Raw genomic sequence first — 26361 nt, forward strand, 5'->3', positions numbered from 1 at the left:
TGACAAAATAAATGAAATGGGACATTTAAATGAGGAACAAAAGGTGCAGCTTACAGATTTATTGTGTAAACATAAGCATGTATTTTCTAACAGACCTGGAAAAGTTATAGATTTCAGTTATGTTTTGAGGGTATTGCCACATGAAGTAATAAGGGCCAAACCTTATCCTATAGCAATAGCTAATAGAGAGGCTGTAAGGGCAAGGATACAGATGATGTTGAATTGGGGCATACTGGAAATGGGGAGGAGTGAGTATTGTAATCCAATAGTAGTGGTGAAAAAGAGGGATGGTTCTATAAGAATAATATTGGATGCAAGAAAGCTAAATAAAATAATAGTCAAAGAAAATGATCAGCCAAAGAACATGAATGAGCTGTTGCAATAATTTTATAATGCTAAAATTCTGTCAAGTGTTGATTTGACTTCAGGGTTCTGACAGGTGCTATTGGCTGAAGAGAGCAGAAAGGTCACTGCTTTCTTATTTGAGGGCAGGACTTATATGTTTACAGTTGTGCCATTTTGTTTATCAATATCTGTAGCAGTTATTGTAAGGTCTTTAAGTCATGTGCTGGGTGATGAACTAATGAGAAAATTGACAGTGTATGTAGATGACATTTAGATTATGAGTAGCAATTGGCAAGAGCACTGTCAGCTGTTGGAGGATGTATTCAAGGCTATATCTAAAGGGGGAATGACCCTTAAGTTAAGTAAGTGGGAATTTTTCAAGCAACATTACTATTTTTCGGTCATCAGTTATTGGCATTTTGCCCAATAAAGAGAAAATCAAGGCTATTGTTGACTGCAAGGTACCAACAAACAGGAAACAACTGAAATCATTTATAGGACTATATTCATTCTACAGGAAGTATATAAGTGATTATAGCCTGAATTCACCTAGCTTATGTAGACTATTAAAGACAAGTGTAACCTGGTGCTGGACATCTGAGTGTGATAGGGAATTTAAAGCCATAAAGAATAGCTTAAAAATAGCAAAATTTTGTTCTATCCAGATTTGTCTTTGCCTTTCTGTATCAGGGCAGACAGCTCAGATTATGGGATAGGGGCAGTGCTATTTCAGGAGAGGGTAGTAGGTGGAAAGATCGAGCAACAGGGAAATCACTTTTGCAAGCAGAATGCTGTCCAAACATGAATTAATGTATGGTATCTCAGAGAAGGAACTTTTAGCCATAGTTCTTGAATTTCAGAAGTTGAGGATATATGTGGAAGGTAGGAAAGCGATTGTTTACACAGACCATAAGGCTCTGAGCTATTTGCAAGAATGTAATCTGTTAAATAATAGACTCATGAGATGGGCCATGTTTCTGCAGCAGTTTAACTATGAGATAAGATATGTTAAAGGCACAGACAACAATGTGGCTGATGTCTTATCAAGGTTACCTTGCTCATCCCATCCCTGATGCTCCCGTCTTGCTTACTACAGACACGAGTGATACTGCAGTGGGGGCAGTACTTGAGTAATCTGTGGGTTCTGTTGAACAGCCACTCGGATTTTTCTCCAACAAACTGTCTGCTTCCCAACACAAATGGTCAACCTTCAAGTGGGAACTATTTGCTATTTAAATTGCAGTCAAATATTTCCAAGACGATACCGAAGGTCGCCATCTCGTGGTATTTACCAACCATGAACTGCTCGTATACACTTTACACAACGCGGGCAAGGACCCATCCCCATCACTTTTCCATCATTTGGACCTCATATACCAGTTTACAAATGAAATATGTGACATCTGAGGGGCAGACAATGTCATCGCCAATTTTTTATCTCGTGTGTCAGTATTATCTTCACAACTTCACCTTAGCAAATCCCCTGGATTGCAAACAAATGATCCTGAACTTGCTGCATTGCACTCTAATTCTGAAACAGAACTCAAACTCGAGTTATGGACACTTCCTGGGTAATCATCGCCCATCTAGTGCGACATTTCAACAGGATGCATATGTCCAGCGATCCCCGTACCTCTCCACCAGGACGTTTCTAATAGTATTCACAATTTGGTAGACCCTAGCATACATGCCCCCACACATCTTGTAGCCGAATGGGGTGATAAAACAGTGTTGCAGTTGGGTGCAAATGTGTGCAGCTCGTCAATGTGCAAAAGTAGGATGCCACACACAGCCCCCCCATGGGTACGTTCGATGTGGCAGAATGAAGATTTCAACACATACACATCGATATCATCAGGCCCTTACCTCTCTCAGGCCCCTTTCATTACATACTGTCTGTCATTGACAGGTTTAGTCGCTGGGTAGAGGTAATTTCCCTCACTACTATCACAGCTGATGTGGTGGCCCGAGCCCTTTTATTAATGTGGATCTCGCACTTCAGCCACGGTCGCCAGTTTGAGTCTGCCCTCTTCTGGCAGCTTTGTTACTGTGCGAGGTGAAATAATTTAGGACAATAGCATACCACTCCCACAGCAACGGGGTGTCAAAACCTGGCACCGAATGCTTAAAGCCTCACTGATGTGCCACAGAGGTGAGTGGGCTGACACCTTACCATGGGTAATGTTAGGCACTTGGGCCACGTGCAAAGGAGGCACATCTCTGCCAGAAGTACTACAAGGAGAACCTCTCATACCCCCAGCAGAGCTAGTCAAGCCTTCACTCCCTCTGTATCAAATCTGCGACTCAACATTTGTCAGGCATGTTAAGGAGTTAATCACTAACATTCATGTACCCCTGCTTGGCAGCACTCACTTCCTCCCATACTCCTGCATAAGGACTTGGCATTGTGCACTCACATCATGGTGTGTGATGACAATGTCCGACTGGCACTCAGCCCTCCATACTTGGACCTTCACAGAGTCATACTGTGGTGTAACAACATATTCGAAGTGCTCATTAACGGCACACCTCAAACTGTATCTGTCTGCTGCCTCAAACCAGCATGGTCTCTGGGAGAACTGCCCGATACCCCACCCAGACTGCTCTCACGCCCTGCCACACCTGCCTCGACTGCGACATGTACTGACTGTCCATGGGTGAATGACGCCCATTCCCGCACATCTGATGTTACCTATTCCCAGTTGTGTGACAGTGCTACAGGGGTGGATGTGACATCCCCCTACAGAGAGATGCATGTGATGACTCACCCTCCTACAGGCAGCCCCCCGCCTCTCCCCTGTTATGATTTAGTGACGTATCAGGGGCTAGCCTCAGAACGTGTGACATTGCCGATAATGACTTGTGTGGAGATTCTGTCAACGCCTATATGGAAGTGCTATTTAATGTCAACACTGATTTCATTTGCAGTCCTAAAGTGTTTTTTATTGTGCATCCAGATAATGAGATAATGTGTTTGTAATCTACAAACAAGCCAGCTTCCCCAATGACAACTTGACCCACATTCACCTTCTCCAGTCTGTCCTCTTGCCTGTTGGTACGTACCCATCAACCGTAAAAGTCCTTCATACCATTCGTACCACAACAGGCATTCAGGTTTGCTACTCCAGCTCCTAACAATCCACCGTCCCCTCCCTGTATCCCTCCACTGCTGTACAGGGTTTGCCTGGTCAGGCAGAACCATCTGTCTCCCTCGCTGGCTCAAAGACTTGATATAATAATGTAATGTATCATTTCTGTTAAAACATTCTTCCTCCTGCCCCGCCCCCCTCCCCACAGGTGCTTCCTTTACATATATGTCCTCATATTTGTCATTGTGCTCCACACTCTGAGGAGGGGGGGGGGGGCTAATTTGGTGACTATAGACCAAGTAGCATATAACATCTTTGTTTTGCAAGCTTTTCGTGAGCAGTCTGTGTTCACATGCGAAGTGGTAAATGTATTGTGAATCAAGAGATGTGTAAATCTGTATATGTGTGCTTCGGACCAATATAATAGTGCTTATTACATGTGGTATAGTGTACATCATTGGATCCGGCAATCCTACAACAAAAAACCCATAAGCCAATATTAGAGAGCAAAATTTCCTTAGTGCCAGTAGAAACTTTACAGATAAAAATTAGTTTGTTTCTCTACTGTACTAGAATTTCATTTAATGATGGTAATACTGGCCAGCAATACTGTCTCTTTGGAACTTTTCAATGCCATCATTTAAGAGACAACAGGAAAAAATTCCTCACTGATAAATAATTCAATCAGTGTCATGAGTTCATAAACCTACATATCTAACAAACTCGTCATCTGGTAGGGATGATATTGTACATGTAACATCTGTAATATAGTGACCTTAAATTCATTTTATGTTCTCCTGTACCCATACTATCAACAAATTTTTTATACTTAATTGTAAAATGTAGTTTACTTGCAGTGAAATAGTAGGTTATGACTGAAAATATTAGAATCCTGAAACTTACCTGCTGTGTGTATCTATCTAGTTTCTTTTATCTCAGAAATTAAATTTCATAATAAATTTGACAGACTCATTGTTCTGTCTGTTTATTTGCTGGGAGAATCAACAATACTTAAATTTTTAAAAAATCTGTTGTAGTTTTAACTTTCAGTTTAGAAAACTTACCAAATGTTTGTACTTCCTATGAAGGGATGTTCCTTCACAAAGCTTAATAATCAACATAAGAAATATTCTGTTTTAAGCACTCCAATTGTAGTCAATAGATATGGCTATTTTTAAGAACTTGGAATAACATAATAACTATATCTTTCATTTCAAATTTCACACCACTATTTACTGCACATTTTCACAGCTGACAGAGACATTAATAAAAGGTTGAAACTTTTCTAATGATGACCAAAATTAAATTTTATCCATTTACTTCAAACTAATTACTTTATTATATTCAGACTCTTGCCAACTTCAGTAAATGCACAAACAGCTTTGTCAATGTCTTCATCGCAGTGTTCTGCACTTATCTGCACACGAATTCTTGGCTTATCTTTTGGTACTAAAGGATGGGTAAAAGCTGGCACCAAAATTCCTTTACCTATGGAACAACATATCTAATTAGTGATTGTGAGTTATTTTTGGTTGCATGCAATATGGTGACACAAACAGGAAAAGCAAGTGAAATGTCATTTTTAATTTTATCCACAGTGGCTATGGTTCTAGCTGTGGCTTATTTACATTTGTAAAATATAAAGAAAAGAAGGGCATCTTTCAGTCACAAATGTAGCTTTTACTTAATGCATAAAATTTTGGACACAACAAAAAATCTGCAAACATGATGCTCCAAGCAGATATATTCTCAACTCCATGAAAACAACAGCTTACAAAATTTCAGAACTCCTGAATGGTTATCAAAACCTTTAACCCATTTGAAGCCACAAATTCAGTTAAAAAATACAAATGAGCTATCAACAGGATGTAAAAATCCCAAAATGTGCTAGGTTTGCCTAATATGATATTGTTAATTTATCAACAAATGTAGTTGTCAGTGAGACAATAGAAGTTGTCACACATAACCCAATTAAAAGCAAAACCTGGTCCTTCTTGTAATTTCAGAATTGATAGGGATACTGGAACTGGTACTTTCTCATAATCATTTCTGATTTAGTGGCAAAGTTCACCTGGGGTAAAAGGTCTAGCCATGGACAACAGCACGACAGGCTTCCTGGCTGAGAGTTTAATTAACACTGAAAATATTTTTTTCACTAAAAGAAGTAAAAATAAAAATAGGAAGAAATAATTTATAGTAAGATATATGTTTACTACTTTTATTTAAAGGCATCAAAAAGGAACTTGATGATCTTCCACCAGTATTTAATCCATTTCACAAAAGTATAAAATTCTGTACAGAACATAAAAATAATCATTTCATACATTTCCCAGACCTAATAGTTGTTAATGAACAGCAGCAACACAGTTTTTACATTTACAGGAAACCAACCTACATTGATGTAGCAATACAAAATAACAATGCATATATCAACATTGTCAAACACACACAAATAATTCTGCATTAAGGTTCATGTTGTATAGGGCACACACTCTACCTTTAAAACAGAAGATACACATGCAAAAAAGTAAACGTTATGAAAACAACTGCAATGAAAAATGGGGACTTAACAAAAACAATGGTTAGGTAGTCCAACAAAACATGCCCTAATATTTGTGACAATAACAGCCCAGAAAATACATCAGAAGCAGAACAGATGTACACATGCATAACATACCTAGGTATACAGATAAGAGAGAAAGCATGCCTTTACAATCAAATAATGACACCTGACCATATGTCATGTGGTGTAATACAGGATTATAAATACAAAATCAAATAAGGGTAATGCAGGAGTAGGTTTAATAATGATTAAAAAAATGGAAGCATGGATAAGCTACTATGAACAGCATAGTAAACACATTACTGTAGCCAAGATGGACACGAAGCCCATGCCTACCACAGTAGTACAAGTTTATATGCCAACAAGCTCTGCGGATGATGAAGAGATTGAGGAAATGTATGATGCAATAAAAGAAATTATTCAGATAGTTAAGGGAGATGAAAATTTAATAGTCATGGGGGACTGAAATTCAGTAGTAGGAAAAGGAAGAGAAGGAAATGTAGTAGGTGAATATGGACTGGGGATAAGGAATGAAAGAGGATGCCACCTGGTAGAATTCTGCATGAAGCATAACTTAATTATAGCTAGCACCTGGTTTAAGACTCATGAAAGAAGGTTGTGCATGTGGAAGAGACCTGGAGACACTGGAAGGTTTCAGATAGATTATGTAATGGTAAGACAGAGATTTAGGAAGAAGGTTTTAAACCTTAAGACATTTCCAAGGAAGATGTGGACTCTGATCACAATTTATTGGTTATGAACTGTAGATTGAAACTGAAGAAACTGCAAAAAGGTGGGAATTTAAGGAGATGGGACCTGGATAAACTGACAGAACCAGATGTTGTAGAGAGTTTCAAGGAGAGCATTATGGAATGATTGACAAGAACAGGAGAAAGAAATACAGTAGAAGAAGAATGGGTAGCTTGGAGAGAGGAAATAGTGAGGCAGCAGGGGATTAAATAGGCAAAAAGACAAGGGCTAGTAGAAACTGGTGGGTAACAGAAGAGATATTGAATTTAACTGATGAAAGGAGAAAACATAAAAAGTGAAGTAAATGTAGCAGGCAAAAAGGAGTACAAATGTCTCAAAAATGACATTCACAGAAAGTATAAAATGGCTAAGCAGGGATAGCTAGAGAACAAATGTGAGGCTGTAGAGGCCGTATCACTAAAGGTAGGATAGATACTGCCTACAGGAAAATTAAAGAGAACTTTGGAGAAAATAGAACCACCTGTATGAATATCAAGCAAAGAACAAGAAGCAGAAATGTGGAAGGAGTATATAGAGGGTCTATTCAAGGATGATGCATTTGAAGGAAATATTATCTAAACAGAAGAGGACATAGATGAAGATGAAATTGGAGATATGATACTGCGTGAAGAATTTGACAGAGCACTGAAAGACCTAAGTCAAAACAAGGCCCCAAGAGTAGATAACATTTCCATGAGAACCACTTATAGCCCTGAGAGAGCCAGCCATGACAAAACTCTAGCATCTGGCATGTATGAGACAGGTGAAATACAGTAAGATTTCAAGAAGAATATAGTGACTCCAACCCCAAAGAAAGCAGGTGTTGACAGTTTTGAAAATCACCAAACTATCAGTTTAATAAGTCACAGCTGCAAGATACTACCACAAATTCTTTACAGATGAGTGGAAAAACTAGTAGAAACTGATAAAAACTGGTAGAAGCTGACCTTGGGGAAGATCAGCCTGGATTCTGTAGAAATGTTGGAACACACAAAGCAATACTGATCCTACGATTTATTTTAGAAGATAGATTAAGAAAAGGTAAACTTGTGTTTCTAGCATTTGTAGACTTAGAGAAAGCTTTTGACAATGTTGACTGGAATACTCTCTTTCAAATTCTTAAGGTGGCAGGGGTAAAATAGAGAGAGTGAAAGGCTATTCACAATTTGTACAGAAACCAGATGGCAGTTATGAGTCGAGGGCCATGAAAGGGAACCAGTGATTAAATAAGGGAGTGAGACAGGGTTGTAGCCTATCCCTGATGTTATTCAATATGTATATTGAGCAAGCAGTAAAGGAAACGAAAGAAAAATTCTGAGTAGGAATTAAAATCCATGGAGAAGAAATGAAAACTTTGAGGTTTGCCGATGACATTATAATTCTGTCTGAGACAGCAAAGGTCTTGGAAGAGCAGCTGAATGGAATGGACAGTATCTTGAAAGAAGGATATAAGATGAACATCAACAAATGCAAAACAAGTATAATGGAGTGTGGTCAAATCAGGTGAAGCTGAGGGAATTAGATTAGGAAATGAGACACATAAAGTAGTAGATGAGTTTTGCTATTTGGGAAGCAAAATAACTGATGATGGTCAAAGTAGAGAGAATATTAGACTGGCAATGGCAATTAAAGCATTTCTGAAGAAGAGAAATTTGTTAACATTGAGTAGAGATTTAAGTGTCAGGAAGTCGTTTCTGAAAGTATTTGCATGGAGTGTAGCAATGTATGGAAGTGAAACATGGATGACAAATAGTTTAGACAAGAAGAGAATAGAAGCTTTTGATATGTGGTGCTACAGGAGAATCCTGAAGATCAGGTGGGTAGATCACATGACTAATGAGGAGGTGCTGAGTAGAACAGAAGAGAGAGGAATTTGTGCACAACATGACTAGAAGAAAAGATTGGTTGGTAGGACAAATTCTGAGGCATCAAGGGATCACCAGTTTAGTTCTGGAGGGAAGTGTGGAAGGTAAAAATCATAGAGGGAGACCAAGAGATGAATACACTATGCAGATTCAGAAGGATGTAGGTTGCAGTAGTTACTCAGAGATGAAGAAACTTGCATAGGATAGAGCAGCTCGGAGAGCTGCATCAAACCAGTCTCTGGATTGAAGACCATTACAACAACAACAACAACAACAACAACCACAAGTGATGAGTAACCCTATGACTAACTAGTCAATGAATGGTCATTGCAATAGTGAAACCATTTATTGGTTAAATAGTTGACAATGGAAAACTGTGAGGAGACTGAAATGTCCTGCAGATGAAAAGTGTGTCCCAGACTGAAACTCAAACTGGGGACCTTTGCCTTTCAGGGGCAAGTGCTCTATTGACTGAGGTACCCAAGCATGAAACATGACCCATCCTCACAGCTTCAATTCTGCTAGTACCTCATCTCCTATCTCTGCAGAAGAGCTTCTGTTAAGTTTGGAAGGTAGGAGACAAGGTAATGTCAGAACTGAAGCTGTGAGGACAGGTTGTGAGTCATGCTTGGGTAACTCAGTCAGTAGAGCACTTGCCCGTGAAACACAAAGGTGTTGAGTTTGAGTTTTAGTCTGGTATACAGTTTTAATCTCCCAGGAATTTTCATATCAGTGCACACACTGCTGCAGAGTGAAAATCTCATTTTGTGAGGAGATTAATTTTCAGATATCATACAGTTTTTTATGTCTTATATGGGCAATTGTATGAGTAAATTGGATTAATGTTTGAAATATGTTGCAATGAAAGTGACTAAAATAGTAAACATTAGTTGATAAATTTATAACACAGTCTCTGACTTCAACCAGATCCATACAGCATGGATAAATTTAAGAATATGCATGTATTTTAAATATGGTTTTGATGTGAAAATAACGTCTAATAGGGTATGCATTCAGCAAGGAAATTTTCTGTCATAATACAGCTGGTTTATCTGCCTTGGATGACCTTGTTGGAATAATCAGTTCAAAGAAATTAGGGCGTGTGCGCATGTGTGTGTGTGTGTGTGTGTGTGTGTGTGTGTGTGTGTGTGTTACCTTTGAGACATTGGCCACACAGATTGGGGTGCAACAGCAATGTGATGGACCAACAGCTACAAACCATGTACCTACAACCTGAAGGCAACTTAATTAATGTTTGCTTCTATCACATTCATTTTAGTCAACATTGCAGTGCACGGGAAAAACATACACTTAAATCTTTCTATGCAACCTCTGATTTCTCTTATTTTATTATGATGATAATTCCTCCCTATGTAGATGTGTGCCAACAAAATATTTTCACACTCTGAGGAGAAAGTTGGTGGTCAAAATTTCATGAGAAGGTCTTGCCACAATGAAAAATTCCTTTCCCTAATTCGTGTATCATATCCATGGCACTCACTCCCCTATTTCATGATATACAAAAACGAGTTGCCCTTATGTGAACTTTCTTGATGTCCTTCATCAGTCATATCTGATTCTGATCTCACACTGCACAGCAGTACTTCAGAAGAGGGCAGACTAGTGTAGTGTAAATCTCTTTCCAACCCTGTTGCATTTTCTATCAAAAAATTGCAATCTTTGGTTTGCCTTACCCACACCATTATCTACATGATTGTTCCAATTGAAGTTATTTGTAAATACAATCCCTATCTATGTAGTTGAATTTACAGGCTTTAGATAAGTGTGATTTATGATGTAGCTGAAATTTGGTGGATTCCTTTTAGTACTCATTTGGATGACTTCACACGTTTTATCATTTAGAGTCAATTGCCACTTTTTGCACCATACAGATATTGTACCTAAATCATTGTACATTTGATTTTGATCATCTGCTAACTTTATAAGATGCTAAATCACAGCATCATCTGTAAACAATCTAAGATGGCTACTTAGATTGTCTCTTAAATTATTTATATAGAACAGGAATAACAGAACTGGGAAATAACTGTTATTGGCTCTGTTTTAAACTTTTCATCAGTTACTACAAACTGTGACCTTTTTGACAGTCACTCAAGTGAGCCCGTACTCCATAGATATGCAATTTGATTAGAAGTCACTTGTGAGGAACTGTTTTAAAAGCCTTCTGCAAATCTAAAAATATGAAATCAGGTTTACATACCCATGAACAATACCCATTACTTCATGAGAATAAAGAGCTGGTAGTGTTTCAAAAGAATGATATTTTCTGAATCCTTGCTGGCAGTTTGTAAATAATTTTTTTCTTCAAGATAAATCATAAATGTTCAAATACAGAACATGCACCAAAATCCTACAGCAAATTGATTTTAGTGATATGGGTCTGTAATTCAGTGGATTGCTCCTATTTTCTTTCTTGAGCACTGGTGTGACTTGTACAGCTTTCTAGTCTTTAGGTATGGATTCTTTTGCCAAGTGAGTGATTGCGTATGATTGATGAATAAGGAACTATTGTATCAGCATATTCTGAAAGCAACATGACTGGTATAAAATCTGAACCAGTGGCCTTGCCTTTATTAAGTGATTTAAGCTGCTTTGCTACACTGAGGATATCTACTTCTAAGTTACTCATGGTGGCAGTTGTTCTTGATTAAAATTCTAGAATATTTACTTTGTCTTCTCTGCTGAAGGAATTTCAGAAAACTGTATTTAATAACTTTGCATTGGTGGTACTGTAATCAGTAACATCTTCAATGTTATCTTACAGTGAAGATATTGATTGCGTCTTTCAGCTGGTGTACTTTACATACAACCACAATCTCTTATTATTTTCTACCAGATTTCAAGACAAAGTTTCACTGTGGAAAGTATTAAAAGCACTTCACTTTGAATTCTGTGCTAATTTCAAGCTTCTACAAAACTTAGTCAATCTTGGGGTATGTGTTCTTTTAATTTTGGCATGCTTTTATTGTTGCTTCTGCAACAAAGTTCTCAGCTGTTTTGTGAACTATGGGAGATCAGTACATTTTCTTATTAATTTGTTTGTTAATAAAATAGAAAGAAACTTCCACATGGGAAAAATATATTAAAAACAAAGATTCCAAGACTTACCAAGCGGGAAAGCGCCAGTAGACAGGAACAATAAAATAACACACAAACACACACACAAAATTTGTAGCTTTCACAACCAATGGTTGCTTCTTCAGGAAAGAGGGAAGGAGAGGGAAAGATGAAAGGATGTGGGTTTTAAGGGAGAGGGTAAGGAGTCATTCCAATCCCAGGAGTGGAAAGACTTAAAGGCAGGGGAAAAAAAAGACAGGTGTACACTCGCACACACACACATATCCATCCGTACATATACACAGATACAAGCAGACATCATGTCTGCTTGTGTCTGTGTATGTGCAGATGGATATGTGTGTGTGTGTGTGTGTGTGTGAGTGTACAGCTGTCCTTTTTCCCCCCTACGGTAAGTCTTTCTGCTCCCTGGATTGGAATGACTCCTTACCCTCTCCCTTAAAACCCATATCCTTTCGTCTTTCCCTCTCCTTCCCTCTTTCCTGAAGAAGCAACCGTTGGTTGCGAAAGCTACAAATTTTGTGTGTGTATTTGTGTGTTATTTTATTGTGCCTGTCCACAGGCACTTTCCCGCTTGGTAAGTCTTGGAATCTTTGTTTTTAATATAATTTGTTTGTTATATGTCTCTCAATTGCTGTTGATGCTATTTATTTGAATTTAAACCACACCTAGTCTATGCTTACATACTAACATTGGAATGAGTGGAGACACTCTTAGGAAGACATCAAGTGGATTTTTATTTGCCTTTTTAAGTGTGATAGGTGGATTTTGCATTTAATTTTTGGTGGATTTAGATGTCACAGTATTCAGTCTTGCTGCAACAACCTTGTGGTCACTGATCGCTGTGTCCATCATGATGTTCCCTATTTGCTCAGGACTATTTGTTGCCAATAGGTCAAGTATATTTTTGCAGCCATTTACACTTCAAGTGGGCTCCTGAACTAACTGTTCAAAATAATTTTCGGAGAACACATCTAGAGTGGTTTCATATGACATTTTACGTTTACCACTGATGACATATATTTTTCACCAAAATCTGTAGGGCGGGTTGAAGTCAACACCAACTGCAATTGTGTGAATTGTGTATCTATTTAAACTGAGATTTTTTTAAAACTATTCAGCAGCTGTATTGTCTGAGTCTGGCGTCAGTAAAATGGACCAGTTATAAGTTTGATCCAGTTGTCAGGTACAACTTCTGCACATATTAACTCACAAGAACTATCTACTTCAATTTCACTACAAGGTAAACTACTCCTGACAGCATAAACACTCCATCACTAACTGTATTTAATTCATACTTTATGAACACAGTTAAGATAAAAAACAATTTGCAAAATGATTTAGTAAAGATAACAATATGGTGAGAAAATTGATAGTTGACCCTAAATAATGAAAAGTGTGAGGTTATTCAGATGAGTGCTAAAAGGAAACCATTAAAATTCTGTTACATGATAAATCAGTCAAATATAAACACCATAAATTCAGCTGCATACCTAGAAACTACAATTACAAACAACTTAAATTTGAAGGAACACATAGAAAATGTTGTGGGGAAGGTAAAGGCATTTTATTGGTAGGACACTTAGAAAATGTAACAGATCTGGTTGTGAATCCTCTCTTAGAATACTGCTGTATGGTGTGGGATCCTTAGAATCCTGAGAATTTTTGCACTTCCTTCCTTCATCTATCAGTTAAAGTATTTCTTTTGTTACCTCAGGTTTCTTCATAATTACTGTCCTTTTACTTATATTTGTTAGTCCAATTCCTGAGCTTGCTCTTTTTACAGATGTTCATTCCTCTTCAACAGGACTCCCCAATGAGGTATTCATCACTGCATTATCTACACCTCAGGAGAACTTCTAGCACACATCCTCATTCCCCAGAACATCTCCCCATGTTGATTTTTCCTGAAGCTTCTCTTAAGATTCAGGCTTTTCTCCAACATTGATAAATTGTGGTCTGAATCTATCTACTCCAGGGAGCACTTTACAATCCAACATCTGATATTAGAATCTCTATCTAGCCATGATGTAATCCAGATGGTATCTTCCTGTGTCTCTAATCCTTTTCCAAATATGGCTTCTGCTCTCGTGAGTTTTGAATGGCATATTCACTATTACAAAAAATGGTTCAAATGGCTCTGAGCACTATGGGACTTAACATCTGAGGTCATCAGACCCCTATAACTTAGAACTACTTAAACCTAACTAACCTAAGGACATCACACACATCTATGCCCTAGGCAAGATTCGAACCTGCGACCATAGCAGTCACGCAGTTCCCGACTGAAGCGCCTAGAACCACTTGGCCACCCTGGCCGGCTTCACTATTACCAACTGAAGTTTACTGACAACTTTTTTTAGTCTCTCTTCTCTCTCATTCATACTACTGAGCCCATATTCACCCAATAACATCACCTGCTATCCTTTTCCTTACAGCAGCATTCCAATCCTCCATGATCACTAGATCATCATCAGGACATTTATCCATTCAATACCCTCATATTCTCTCTTTAGCTTTTCATCTTTTGCTTGTTGCATCAGCATGTCACATGTACTGTTGTTGTTGCTATTGTTTTGCTGCTAGTTCTGATGAAAATAATCCTATCATTCAGCTGTTCAAAGTAACTCACTCTTTGCTTTTCCTTCCTACTCTGAACTCTATCTGTATTGAATCTTTGCATCTCCCTTTTCAAATTTTGTAGCTTCCCTACCATATTCAACTTCTGACAGTCCACACACTGACTTACAGAATGTTAATATTTCATTAGTCATTTAATCTTTTTCTCGTGTTCACCACTCAGTTGGAAGTCCCCACATGGAGATCAGAATCTTCTGCTAATGGAGAGATCATCATGACTCTTCTTCCCTTAAAGGCCATATGTCTGCTGGATACACATTCTTCCCTTAGAGGCCATATCTTCTGGATACACATTAAGCCTCTTTAATGCATTGGTTTCTATTGTCTTCTGCATTGTCATTCCATTTATTATTGGTGATTTTTCTGCTTTTTGTGGCAGGTTCTCAGACAAATGGCATGGGGATGACCTGAACCAGTATCCACAACTCTGTTATTAATTCAAAATTTAAGTTGTGGTTGGTATCAAACTTGTGACTTTGATTACTAATCAAAGATGCTACCCCTTATCTTTTCACAAAATTTACCCAGTTGACTGGAATATCAAATTTACAAGCAGTGCTACTCCAAAAGAAATGTTTATACCTGCTTCAGGAACCCTCAGAAGGATTCAAGCTCTCAGTGATCTTTTCCTGTCATTCCAAACTCCACAAAGACTTACAGTTATGAAGTATGGATGTACACTGTAGATAGGATTATGTGCTTTAGACTCTCTAACAGCAGGCTGTGGGTTCTTTCCACAGTAAGTCTCTGTTTCACAGAATAGGTACTAAAATGAACATCCCTTATAGACTAAAATTAGGGAATGGGATCCAAAGCTAGAATTCAGGCTTTCACAGTTTCTGGGGCATATAAACAGATAGAAGAGCACAAAACACATTTAAACTCTGATGCAACATTCAGTTTTAATGTATTAAAAATAATTAATTCAGCACATAGCCCATGGCATTCTTTCTGCTACATTGGAACATCAATTCATTGAAAATGTGATCATAAGAGTGTTTAAAGATTTTCAGATAAAATGCGAGAATATAAAAGAGATTGGTTCACATGTTGCTGGGAGTACATTTCCTCCCACTTTTCATGGTTAAGAATTTATAGTGCATTATAGGAACTGAAATGTGTAAAATCACTGGGTAAAGATGCTTCATTGAGAGGAGTAATGCATAATAAAAAGGAACTTGCAGTGATTTTCAATTATATCTGCCCAGCAAAACAAATTGAAATGAAAACTGCTTTGCGATGAATTCATAGCTGCCCTGATGTCAGATTTATAGGAGACATCTCTCGGGTACAATATGCCCACTTTTGTTTGTGTTGAACATCTGCTATCAGTTCCAAAGTCAAAATCTCAATTTTTCTTCTCCACATTGCCAACATCTTTCATTGTCATTATTCCCAAATGTGTTTAGATCTTGCCTTTTATGAACCATACTTAGTCAATACCATCTCACAATATTTGCATCCAACCAGCACATATACCTACTAACAGGTCCTATTCAATGTTATCACAATTAACTTATTGTTGTTGGTACCACTAACCCATTTTCTGAACCTTTTCTGGCAGTCATTAGGGTTTAACATCCCATTGACATTAAGGTCATTTGAGTCTATTAATTATGACTGAATGATTGTATTTTCACTAATAGATACATACACAGCAACTCTGCAGCCATTTTGTGTGCAAGTTTTGCATCACATAACATTACTGGGCAGATGGGATGATTTTCTCCAGCAATTCTGAATCCCGCTTTAACCATAGCACATCGGAATCTTTCTGTGTTTTTGAGTACACGTGATATAAAACATCCATCGTTAATAACCAGATCAAGTGCCTGAAACAGAAAAAAAGAAAAGAAAAAATCTGTTAGTATTCAATATTCATGGAAATGCTGTAAACTCACATAAGTAAATGTTTTCCGAACAGCAGCTCAAAAGAAGAATGTCATTATTGCAGCAATATATAGACTTACTTTTATTTAATGGTGTACTAGCTTCATGCCTGCTGCTTCTGTTATACAGACTATATGATCTGCACATATATATTTTTCTGTAAGCAAAATTTTTATGTTCAGAATTTTCAACGCCTTCTAAACTTTTCGCACTAATTAAGGCCATGGAAGCCTCGTGTTTTCCATATGTACTTCTGACAAAAAAGTGATTATGGTAGCTTAAGTTCAAGGTGTTGGTTATTCATGCCTTTTGTATTTCTGTTGTGGTATTTCCATAGAAAGTTTCATCTGCTACTACATATTTCTTTCTATCTAACTGAGAAGAGAAATACCAGTTTTCATAGATTTCGCTTTAAAATTTTTCTAATATAACAAAATTTTTCTTAAAAAATTTGATGTCCTATTTTCCCCCATTATGGGGGAAACACATATTGTTTTATTTCTGATAGAGAAACCAGATATAAATTTTCATAGATTTAACTTTGAAAATGCTTTCTTGATAAAATAATTTCATAAAAATTTTCATCACATACTTCAACCCTTTAGAGGACTGATTTTTCAAAAACACTGAAACCCATTTTTTTGTGTTGCTAACAAGAAAAGGCAAGTACTAGTTTCCAAGAGGTAACTTTATAAATGTTTTAGTAGTTGTCTGATAATGTCTTATTTTCTAAAAAAATCTTTGACCCATTATTTGACTTCCTTAGAAGTTAAAGTCTTAAAAATGCTGAAATACATTTTTTTTTATTTCTGCCTGAGAAACCAAATACAAATTTTTGTAGTTCTAATTTAAAAATTTCTTAGTGATGTTATATTTTCAAAAAGCCTTTTACCCAATATTTCACTACTATAGGAGTGGAATTTTGAATGATCTCTTCTTTAATGATGCCTACAGTATAAGTTCCACACACTCCCCAAAGTTCGAGTTTCTATTCTCAGCAGTTTTGGCTGGGCAATGATGAGCCAGTGAATCAGTCTGGCCGCATTTCACACCACTTGGGTATTGATTTTGCAAAAACAGTGAAACACGTGGTTTTTTTTTTATTTGTGACTAAGAAGCCAATACCAATTTTTATGGATTTAGCTTTAAAAATGCTAGCATAATGAAATATTTCCATAAAAAGTTTTTATCGCCTGCTAGTAGATGTTGAATTTCTGAAAGACAATTAAATGTGTATTTTTTAAATTTCTGACCAAGAACTCAAATACAAATTTTCATTGATGTAGCTTTATACTTACTTAATTAGCTCTTTAAAAATGATTTATTTTTTTAAAAAATTCACCCATTATTTCACCTCCACAGGGGTGCAGCTGTTGTCCCATACCATATTGGAGGCATGTACTGCTGCTGTGAGTGATCATTTCGAACAGAACCTGTGATGGTCAATTGTCTTGTTACTTGTCAGGATTGACATGACTAGTGTATGCATTTACATTGTTCTTTAGTGTGTGCTACCACAGGTACTGCACAAGTATTGATGTGGGCACTTCAAAAATACGATATCTCATGAATAACTTGCACTAGGATCCTGCAAGTAACACTACTGAGATTCTAATTTACTCCACTTTTAGTTTGTAAATGGCATTGTTCCGCTTAAAAAAACTATGTTTGCACAAAAAATATGCATTCTAAGTATTATTACAATCTGTTGGTTGGCTTACAATTTGAGCCCCTGACTACCAATCCATTCCATGAAAACCGGAGATCAATAACACTTTCCACTTCTGCAATATTTGTGATGCAGGTTATAGGTGATTCACCCCATACATAGAGACAAAGTTACAGAAAATGCAAACAGTTTTTTTACCTAGCTTTTCTGAATTGTGTGGGCATTTTCAGTCCTGAAACCCTAACCTTCGTCTTTGCTAGTGACTGTCCCATAACCACTTCTGCCCCTTTCACCTCCCAATATGTACCATCAATATACACTTACATTTTATTTTTCATGGTCTCTCTCTTTCTCTGTTACATCTCACCCTTCCAACCCCAACTGCAATGTCCTCTGCCTGCACCAAAATCCTACCACATTCTCTTGCAGCCTCTCCCTTCTAGGTATCACGTTCCTCCTCCCCAACCCTTCCCTATCCCTCTTCCCTGTCCCTTTAACTCACTTCACCCCTCAACTCAGATGGGCTGCACCTCTGGAACAATCCAGTAGGCTAAGACAAGGTTGTAGGGTGATAGAATGTGACTGTTTGTGTAGTGTTTACTGTTACTCATTCCATTATTTGTATTCCACACAGGACTTTTAAGTCTACAGTTTTTTTCTAATGTATCTCCTTTCTACAGTTTAGTAGAATAGTTACAACATTGTTTCCATTTTGAGGAATTATATTCCTGTATAAACATTTGGTAAGCAGTTTTAATATTTCTTTTCATCTACATCTGACCATTTCCATTCAAATACTATCAACTTCTCGCATCTTCCTTTCACTCATACCTTGAATAGTTTTATATACCCCTCCTGGCATCTCTTCCAGAATACCTTTATTTTCACTACCAGTATTTCTGTATCATCAAATACTTCTAACATTTCCACTCTGTTGTTAGTTACTGTGCCACCTCCCACCTTAAGTGGTGGAATGTTATATGTGCCAAACATATGTTCCTCTTCTGATTTTCAGGTTCTTATTGTTTCCAGTTGTTTCCCTTACTAAATTTTCAGTTTCTCTTGTCATATTCTCTGGAAGACAGTTCTGAACAGTTTTATTTAGTTCTGAATATTCTATTACATTCTTATTATCAACTGTTTGAAATTTTCACATTTTTCTTAGTAGCTGTCTTCTTCCAGTTTACATGTTATTTACCTTTACTTCCATCATAGTTAGATAATATTTTGATTTTTTGAATTAAGTACCTTTTTAAAGGATTGCTCCTTATGTCTGTGCATGAGGGATCTTCATTTTTTGAGACAGTAAACTTAAGGCTTATTCAGCCTGGTTTAACTCATTGTTTTTAATATATTCTGAAAATCAAAATTTGATTAGTTTCTCCCTCTCTATTTTGTATCTATTTTTAGTTTTATTTATTTATTCGATTAATCACATATATAATTTGGAAACTTAGAATAGTTTTATTCCCATATAACATGTACCTTTACAGATACAAACTTGTATTGGCTGGGAGTGCATGCAGTTTACATTTAGTGTTGCAATTTTATGTCACAGAGTTTTCTAATATATATATATATATATATATATATATATATATATATATATATATATATATATATATATATATATATTAAAAATAAAGATTCCAAGACTTACCAAGCGGGAAAGCGCCGGCAGACAGGCACATGAACAAAACACACAAACACACACACAACAAAATTACGAGCTTTCGCAACTGGCAGTTGCTTCGTCAGGAAAGAGGGAAGGAGAGGGAAAAATGAAAGGATGTGGGTTTTAAGGGAGAGGGTAAGGAGTCATTCCAATCCCGGGAGCGGAAAGACTTCCCTTAGGGGAAAAAAAGGACAGGTGTACACTCGCACACACACACACACACACACATATCCATCCGCACATACACAGACACAAGCAGACATATTTAAAGGCAAAGAGTTAAGGGCAGAGATCAACTGGCAGGTTATGATAATGAGGCTAACAATTGTTTGATGAAGAAATAATAACGTGTAAACCTGTGGGAAGCTGCTAGAAAATGATCGGTTTTGTGGGAAAAAACGGGAATGGAAATAAAACGAAAGTTGTTGGAAAAAAACTGAGATGGTTGTGTAATGGGTGAAAGGAACTGAAGTTGTGAAATAGTATTCACGAGTTTACACGAAATGTTTGTAAACTTGGAACAATGGATTTTATAGCAGCGGTTATGTTGAAAGCGTTGAAAATTTTAGGTTATGGTTTGGAAGTAAATTACGTATTATTGAGTATAATTAGGCAGGATAAAATGTATGGTAGATTACGGAAAAATGGAAGATGAATACAAAGTGGAACTTCTTGTACAAACGAAAAGAGAAAGTAAGACGATAGAGAAGATTTCGAAATGCAACAGAGACAATAACAAACGTAATTGTTGGGTTCAAATTAATGACGATGTAAATAAAACAGAAAGAAACTTCCACATGGGAAAAATATATTAAAAATAAAGATTCCAAGACTTACCAAGCGGGAAAGCGCCGGCAGACAGGCACATGAACAAAACACACAAACACACACACAACAAAATTACGAGCTTTCGCAACTGGCAGTTGCTTCGTCAGGAAAGAGGGAAGGAGAGGGAAAAATGAAAGGATGTGGGTTTTAAGGGAGAGGGTAAGGAGTCATTCCAATCCCGGGAGCGGAAAGACTTCCCTTAGGGGAAAAAAAGGACAGGTGTACACTCGCACACACACACACACACACACACACATATCCATCCGCACATACACAGACACAAGCAGACATATTTAAAGGCAAAGAGTTAAGGGCAGTTGCTTCGTCAGGAAGGAAGGAAGGAGAGGGAAAAATGAAAGGGTGTGGGTTTTAAGGGAGAGGGTAAGGAGTCATTCCAATCCCGGGAGCGGAAAGACTTCCCTTAGGGGAAAAAAAGGACAGGTGTACACTCGCACACACACACACACATATCCATCCGCACATACACAGACACAAGCAGACATATTTAAAGGCAAAGAGTTAAGGGCAGAGATGTCAGTCGAGGCGGAAGTACAGAGGCAAAGAAGTTGTTGAAAGACAGGTGAGGTATGAGCGGCGGCAACTTGAAATTAGCGGAGGTTGAGGCCTGGCGGATATCGAGAAGAGAGGATATACTGAAGGGCGAGTTCCCATCTCCGGAGTTTGGATAGGTAGGTGTTGGTGGGAAGTATCCAGATAACTCGGACGGTGTAACACTGTGCCAAGATGTCCTGGCCGTGCATCAAGGCATGTTTAGCCACAGGGTGATCCTCATTACCAACAAACACTGTCTGCCTGTGTCCATTCATGCGAATGGACAGTTTGTTGCTGGTCATTCCCACATAGAAAGCATCACAGTGCAGGCAGGTCAGTTGGTAAAGCCACATGTGAAAGCACCCACTATAAAATCCATTGTTCCAAGTTTACAAACATTTCGTGTAAACTCGTGAATACTATTTCACAACTTCAGTTCCTTTCACCCATTACACAACCATCTCAGTTTTTTTCCAACAACTTTCGTTTTATTTCCATTCCCGTTTTTTCCCACAAAACCGATCATTTTCTAGCAGCTTCCCACAGGTTTACACGTTATTATTTCTTCATCAAACAATTGTTAGCCTCATTATCATAACCTGCCAGTTGATCTCTGCCCTTAACTCTTTGCCTTTAAATATGTCTGCTTGTGTCTGTGTATGTGCGGATGGATATGTGTGTGTGTGTGTGTGTGTGCGAGTGTACACCTGTCCTTTTTTTCCCCTAAGGGAAGTCTTTCCGCTCCCGGGATTGGAATGACTCCTTACCCTCTCCCTTAAAACCCACATCCTTTCATTTTTCCCTCTCCTTCCCTCTTTCCTGACGAAGCAACTGCCAGTTGCGAAAGCTCGTAATTTTGTTGTGTGTGTGTTTGTGTGTTTTGTTCATGTGCCTGTCTGCCGGCGCTTTCCCGCTTGGTAAGTCTTGGAATCTTTGTTTTTACTATATATATATATATATATATATATATATATATATATATATATATATATATATATATATATATATATATATTTTTAAATTGCACTGTCTGACAAAAATGTGGAGCACCCAGAACACGTGGTGAGATGTTAATGGAACTACATACATGTACAAACAATTGTTCAGTATGCAAATGATTAGAGTTGAAGTTCTCTATGACAGAACAACCACCATAGTGGATTAGTGTTGTTTGTATTTAATGTTGTTACCAAGGCTGGTAAGGTATATAAAGGGCACAAACAGTGTCAGATGTGGAGTGATCACTGTGAAGGACTTGGTGATGCCATTTACTTATGTAAGTGTGTGTCATTAGCACCGTACAAGTTTGAAAGTGGCTTCATCGTGGATCTCCACTTGGGTGGAGGTGAAATTGTGCAAAATCCAGATTTGTGGGGTATTTGGATATGTCAGTGGCCCAACATTGGACTGCAAGAGAACATGAGGACAGGTATAACTGTCATAAACGTTTGGGCTTACCACTTCTGACCACCATAAGGGAGGATCAATGTAATGCTTATTGTAACATCAGCCTTGGGCTGTTAGCTGCAATGTGGTGACATGGTGGTCAAAATAACATGTTTGCAGCAGGACTGCAAGATGGGCTAGTGAAACACCATACTATGCAGTGGTAATAGCTATAGTAAGTGGGTTGATGTCATCACACTACAGCAAGACTCTTGTTATGGGCTACATGCAAAGCTGCCAGGTTTTGGTGTAACAAGTGGGTGTCAGAGGTGAATAAATGGACAGTGGTAGTCCTTTGCATTGACAATGAATTGTGGTCCTGCACTGTCCATGAAGACCATCATCAGCAAGTATGGTGGTGAAGTGGAGAAAGGTTGCATTCATCAAACATTTTGAAGAGGCACAGTAGTATTACTCCTGGCATCATGGCGTGGGGACCCATTGGGTATGAGTTCAAGTCATAGCTCATGTTGACTGAGGGAACTCTGATGACACAATGGCACATCATGGACATCCTGCATTCTCATGTGTTATCACTCATGTGAAAATATAGTGGTGCCAGGTTTCAACAGGATAATGCTCAATCGCATATGAAATGTATGTCTACGAATTTCCTGCATGATGTTGAGGTGCAGCAACAGCTAACTAGATACCTAGAACTACTCCTGATAGAATGTGTGTTGGACTAGTTCAGATGTCAACTCTGTCCCAGTGTCAGAACTCTGGATATCAGGGACCAGTTACAACACTGTGGGTCAACTCACCTTAGGAGAGGAGACAGCAGATTTATAACATCCATCCTAACTGAATCTGTGAATACATCCACGTCAGAGAGGTTGTAATGTCATAGTGATAAGCGAGCTTATACAGACAAGTTCTTTATAAATTTGACTGAATATTGTAATCACTAAAATAACATCACATTTATTAAAAAACTAAAAACCCACCTTGATTGCAAAAAAAGTACCTAGCATTAAGAGTTAACCCAGGTCTCGGTGCAGATAACTACACCTTCTTCAGAAAAACAATAAAACCCACAAGTTTTTTTGTTGTTATGTAGAAGGTGTAGTTTTCTATGCCGAAACCTGGGTTAACACTTAACACTAGGTGCTTTTTTTGCAATTGAGGCAGGTTTTTAGTTTTTTAATATATTAACCAGCGATTGCTGATGCATTGCAATGTTGAAGCTTTTTTACATCACATTCCTTGTCAACCCATGAAATTTCATTTTGTTTCCTCTTTCCCTTGTGGATGTTTCACATTCTGTCAGGCAGTGTACATTAGTGCACCTAGACAAGACTTGCACATTAGTAGTAGAACTTTTGGTGTTTTAAACAGTGGATTACATAACTGTCTAGCTCTGCTCCATGTAATAATCCAAATGGTTTCAGTTTGGATTTTGAAGTTCACCAGAGCTGCTGGGGAATTTTCCCAGAATATATTCCAAGTGTGCAATAAAATAGGCACACATTAGTGACTGCTCATTTAGACATTCCTCTAGAACCCTTACAAAGATAACAAACTGCCTTGGCATTAATGTTTTCAGTTTTAGATTACTTTATATCCAAATGGCTAGAAATTTTGTTGTCTCTTCATTCAGAGTGGAGTCTTGGTTGATGGTGGTCTCTGGATAATGCAAGACTTTGATTTGACAGTTACTGAAATTTAATTGCAACTGTTTTCCTGTTGTTTAATATCAGCTGATTTATTGTTGACAATTTACGAAGCTATTTTTTAACATGTCTGACATCTTCTTTCCTTGCCACCTTCAATAAAAATGTGTCATCAACAAACAGAATAATTAATATGTGTGAATCAACATGCACATTCATATCATGGATATAAATCAAGAGAGGAACAGGTCCCATTAGTGACCCCTGACGTACCTTATATGTGATGTACAGTTCTTCAGATAAATATTCAGTAACTGTTTATACTTATACTCCTACACATGTGATACATACTTTTTGCTTATGGTTACTAAGAAAAGAACAAATATATTCATTTGTCAGTCAATTATGTCGCAGTAATCAAGCTTGTTTAGAAGAGTTATAGGGATTACCAAGACAAAAGCTTTGGTTGTATCTAAAAATGTGTGTGCTGTTTGCTGTTTTCGTCAATTGTTTTCAAAGCAAGGCGATGTGCTCACAGACAACTGTCTCAGAAACCATGTTGAGAATTGGCTAATACTCCATTTTTTGTGATAAACGTTATTAATTCGTTCAAGGCACAATTTACAGGTTCCCCTCTATGCTCATAAGGGCATAAATGTCTATAGAGGCATGCTAATTAATAAAGACAACAATAAATAACAATGCATGCTGGAAGAGTCACATGGCAAACAATTACAACAAAATTCAACTAATTACTACCCCTCAATCAAGGGGGGTCCTTACTTGTGGCTGTCTTTGAGCAGGGTAGACCTATGAATAGCTTACAGTACTTTTTCAGCATCATCTGGTGAGAGAAAACTCACTACAGTGGCATGCTTGGCAGTAAAGGGGTGATGGAACTCCTGGTGCACACTACACTTCAGTGCATTAAGTACACCACACTGCAAACAGAAATACAAGAGGCAAACCAGGCATCTGGCATCAGGCTTTGTACAGCTGCAGTCAAGGGAAGACTCTTGAGGGAATGCAGCTCAGGAAGACAGTGTGGAAGATGCAGTAGTGCTCCTCTCATTAACTGGACTGTGAAAAATCACTGACGTTGCATGTGGGTGCAAAATCTTGCTATTTGTACATACTCTGGCAAAGTGCAGCAGATGACGATGTGACCCATGTGGCATTGTGCAGGATGAGCTGCTGAGAGCATGGTCGGGAGAAATTGCCTCATGAAAGTGAAAGAAGAGACCGCATCAATGATGGTTTGGCATGCATGGCATCTGGAAAGCATGGTAGTCTAAGCTCTAACTTTGGCAGAAGGGACCAGTGCGGGGATGCATTGGAATATTGGCTGGCACGCACTACAATGATTGCTGATTTTTGGTGAGCACAGCCCATCATTTGTTGCTAAGAGAGGAGGCATATGGAAGAAGTCACCACACAGTTCCTCTCTTCTGAGGAGAAAACACATGTAAACTGCACAGAGGGGCATTTGGAGCTGACTGAGGATGCTTGCTGGCAGGCATGCATGGGTTGTTGCTGCTGTGCTCATGCTCTGGTTTCTGGTGAGGGAAGAAGCATGGGCACCTCCTGTGCATGGCATTGGGAGTGTGTAGAATAGTGTCACCGTTGCAACGGTGCAGGTGCTAGGAGTGGTGGTGATGGCACTTTTGGGAGTGGCAAGGACCTGGGGAGGCAGGGCAATGTCAGTATTGGCTGGAGGCTATGGAAAGGGTGGTGTGGTGGTGACATTGGAGTCCCAGGCACTGGGAGGTGTGTCAGTCATGTACTCAGTTGGCATTTGGCCCAGAGGTGATTCAGGGATGGAATTGGCTAGTAGTGTGTCAGACACTGTGTCAGGGGTGGTGCTGGCCAGTGGCACATTGCATGTTAGGTGCAGTGTAGGGGATGGTGTTTGCCTGCATTGTATCGGAGCGAGTGTTGATGGTGCTGTGACTGGAACCAATGGTAGGTGAGGGCAACTTGACCATTATGGTGCTGTGTTCATTGGGTGGAGGGGGCACTATGATACTGGTCAGCTTGAGACTTTCTGTGGACACAGTTGTTGCAACCCTGTTCAGACAAATCAAGAACATCTTGTCTCTGTATTGGAACACAAAGTGTGAGGCCGAATACTGAGGATCGAATGACAGCTGGTATGCATGCACCCAAATCATGATGTGTGTGCATGCTGTGAGGTCGTGGTGGATGAAGGTACAATACTCACCATGATGTTGCGGAGGTGTTGGTTGCAGGTGGGCCATGAAGCCTTGTAGCTGCTGCATGGAACCTGGGATGGTACTGTTGGATTTGATCTGAGACATCAGTTTATATTTATTGAGAAAA

The 26361-nt window shown here is 38.3% G+C and overlaps 1 protein-coding gene across 2 annotated transcripts in view; it reads right to left on the minus strand.

The window, feature by feature from the left end:
- Nucleotides 1–4381: 4381 nt before the first annotated feature.
- The window catches only part of LOC126266872 (2-amino-3-ketobutyrate coenzyme A ligase, mitochondrial-like), a 220656-nt gene continuing 198676 nt past the window's right edge, over nt 4382–26361 (minus strand). Inside the window, exons 7-8 of one of the 2 annotated variants that reach the window (XM_049971519.1) lie at nt 16003–16180; nt 4382–4922 (exon numbers count right to left, since the gene is read on the minus strand). In XM_049971519.1, coding sequence (XP_049827476.1) covers nt 4765–4922; nt 16003–16180 — 336 coding nt within the window. In that variant the 3' untranslated portion in view covers nt 4382–4764. The remainder of the gene's footprint in view (nt 4923–16002; nt 16181–26361) is intronic. The other variant, XM_049971520.1, reaches the window with a different exon arrangement.

Source organism: Schistocerca gregaria, chromosome 4 (genome assembly GCF_023897955.1).
Source record: "Schistocerca gregaria isolate iqSchGreg1 chromosome 4, iqSchGreg1.2, whole genome shotgun sequence".
In the NCBI taxonomy this organism is placed as follows: domain Eukaryota; kingdom Metazoa; phylum Arthropoda; class Insecta; order Orthoptera; family Acrididae; genus Schistocerca; species Schistocerca gregaria.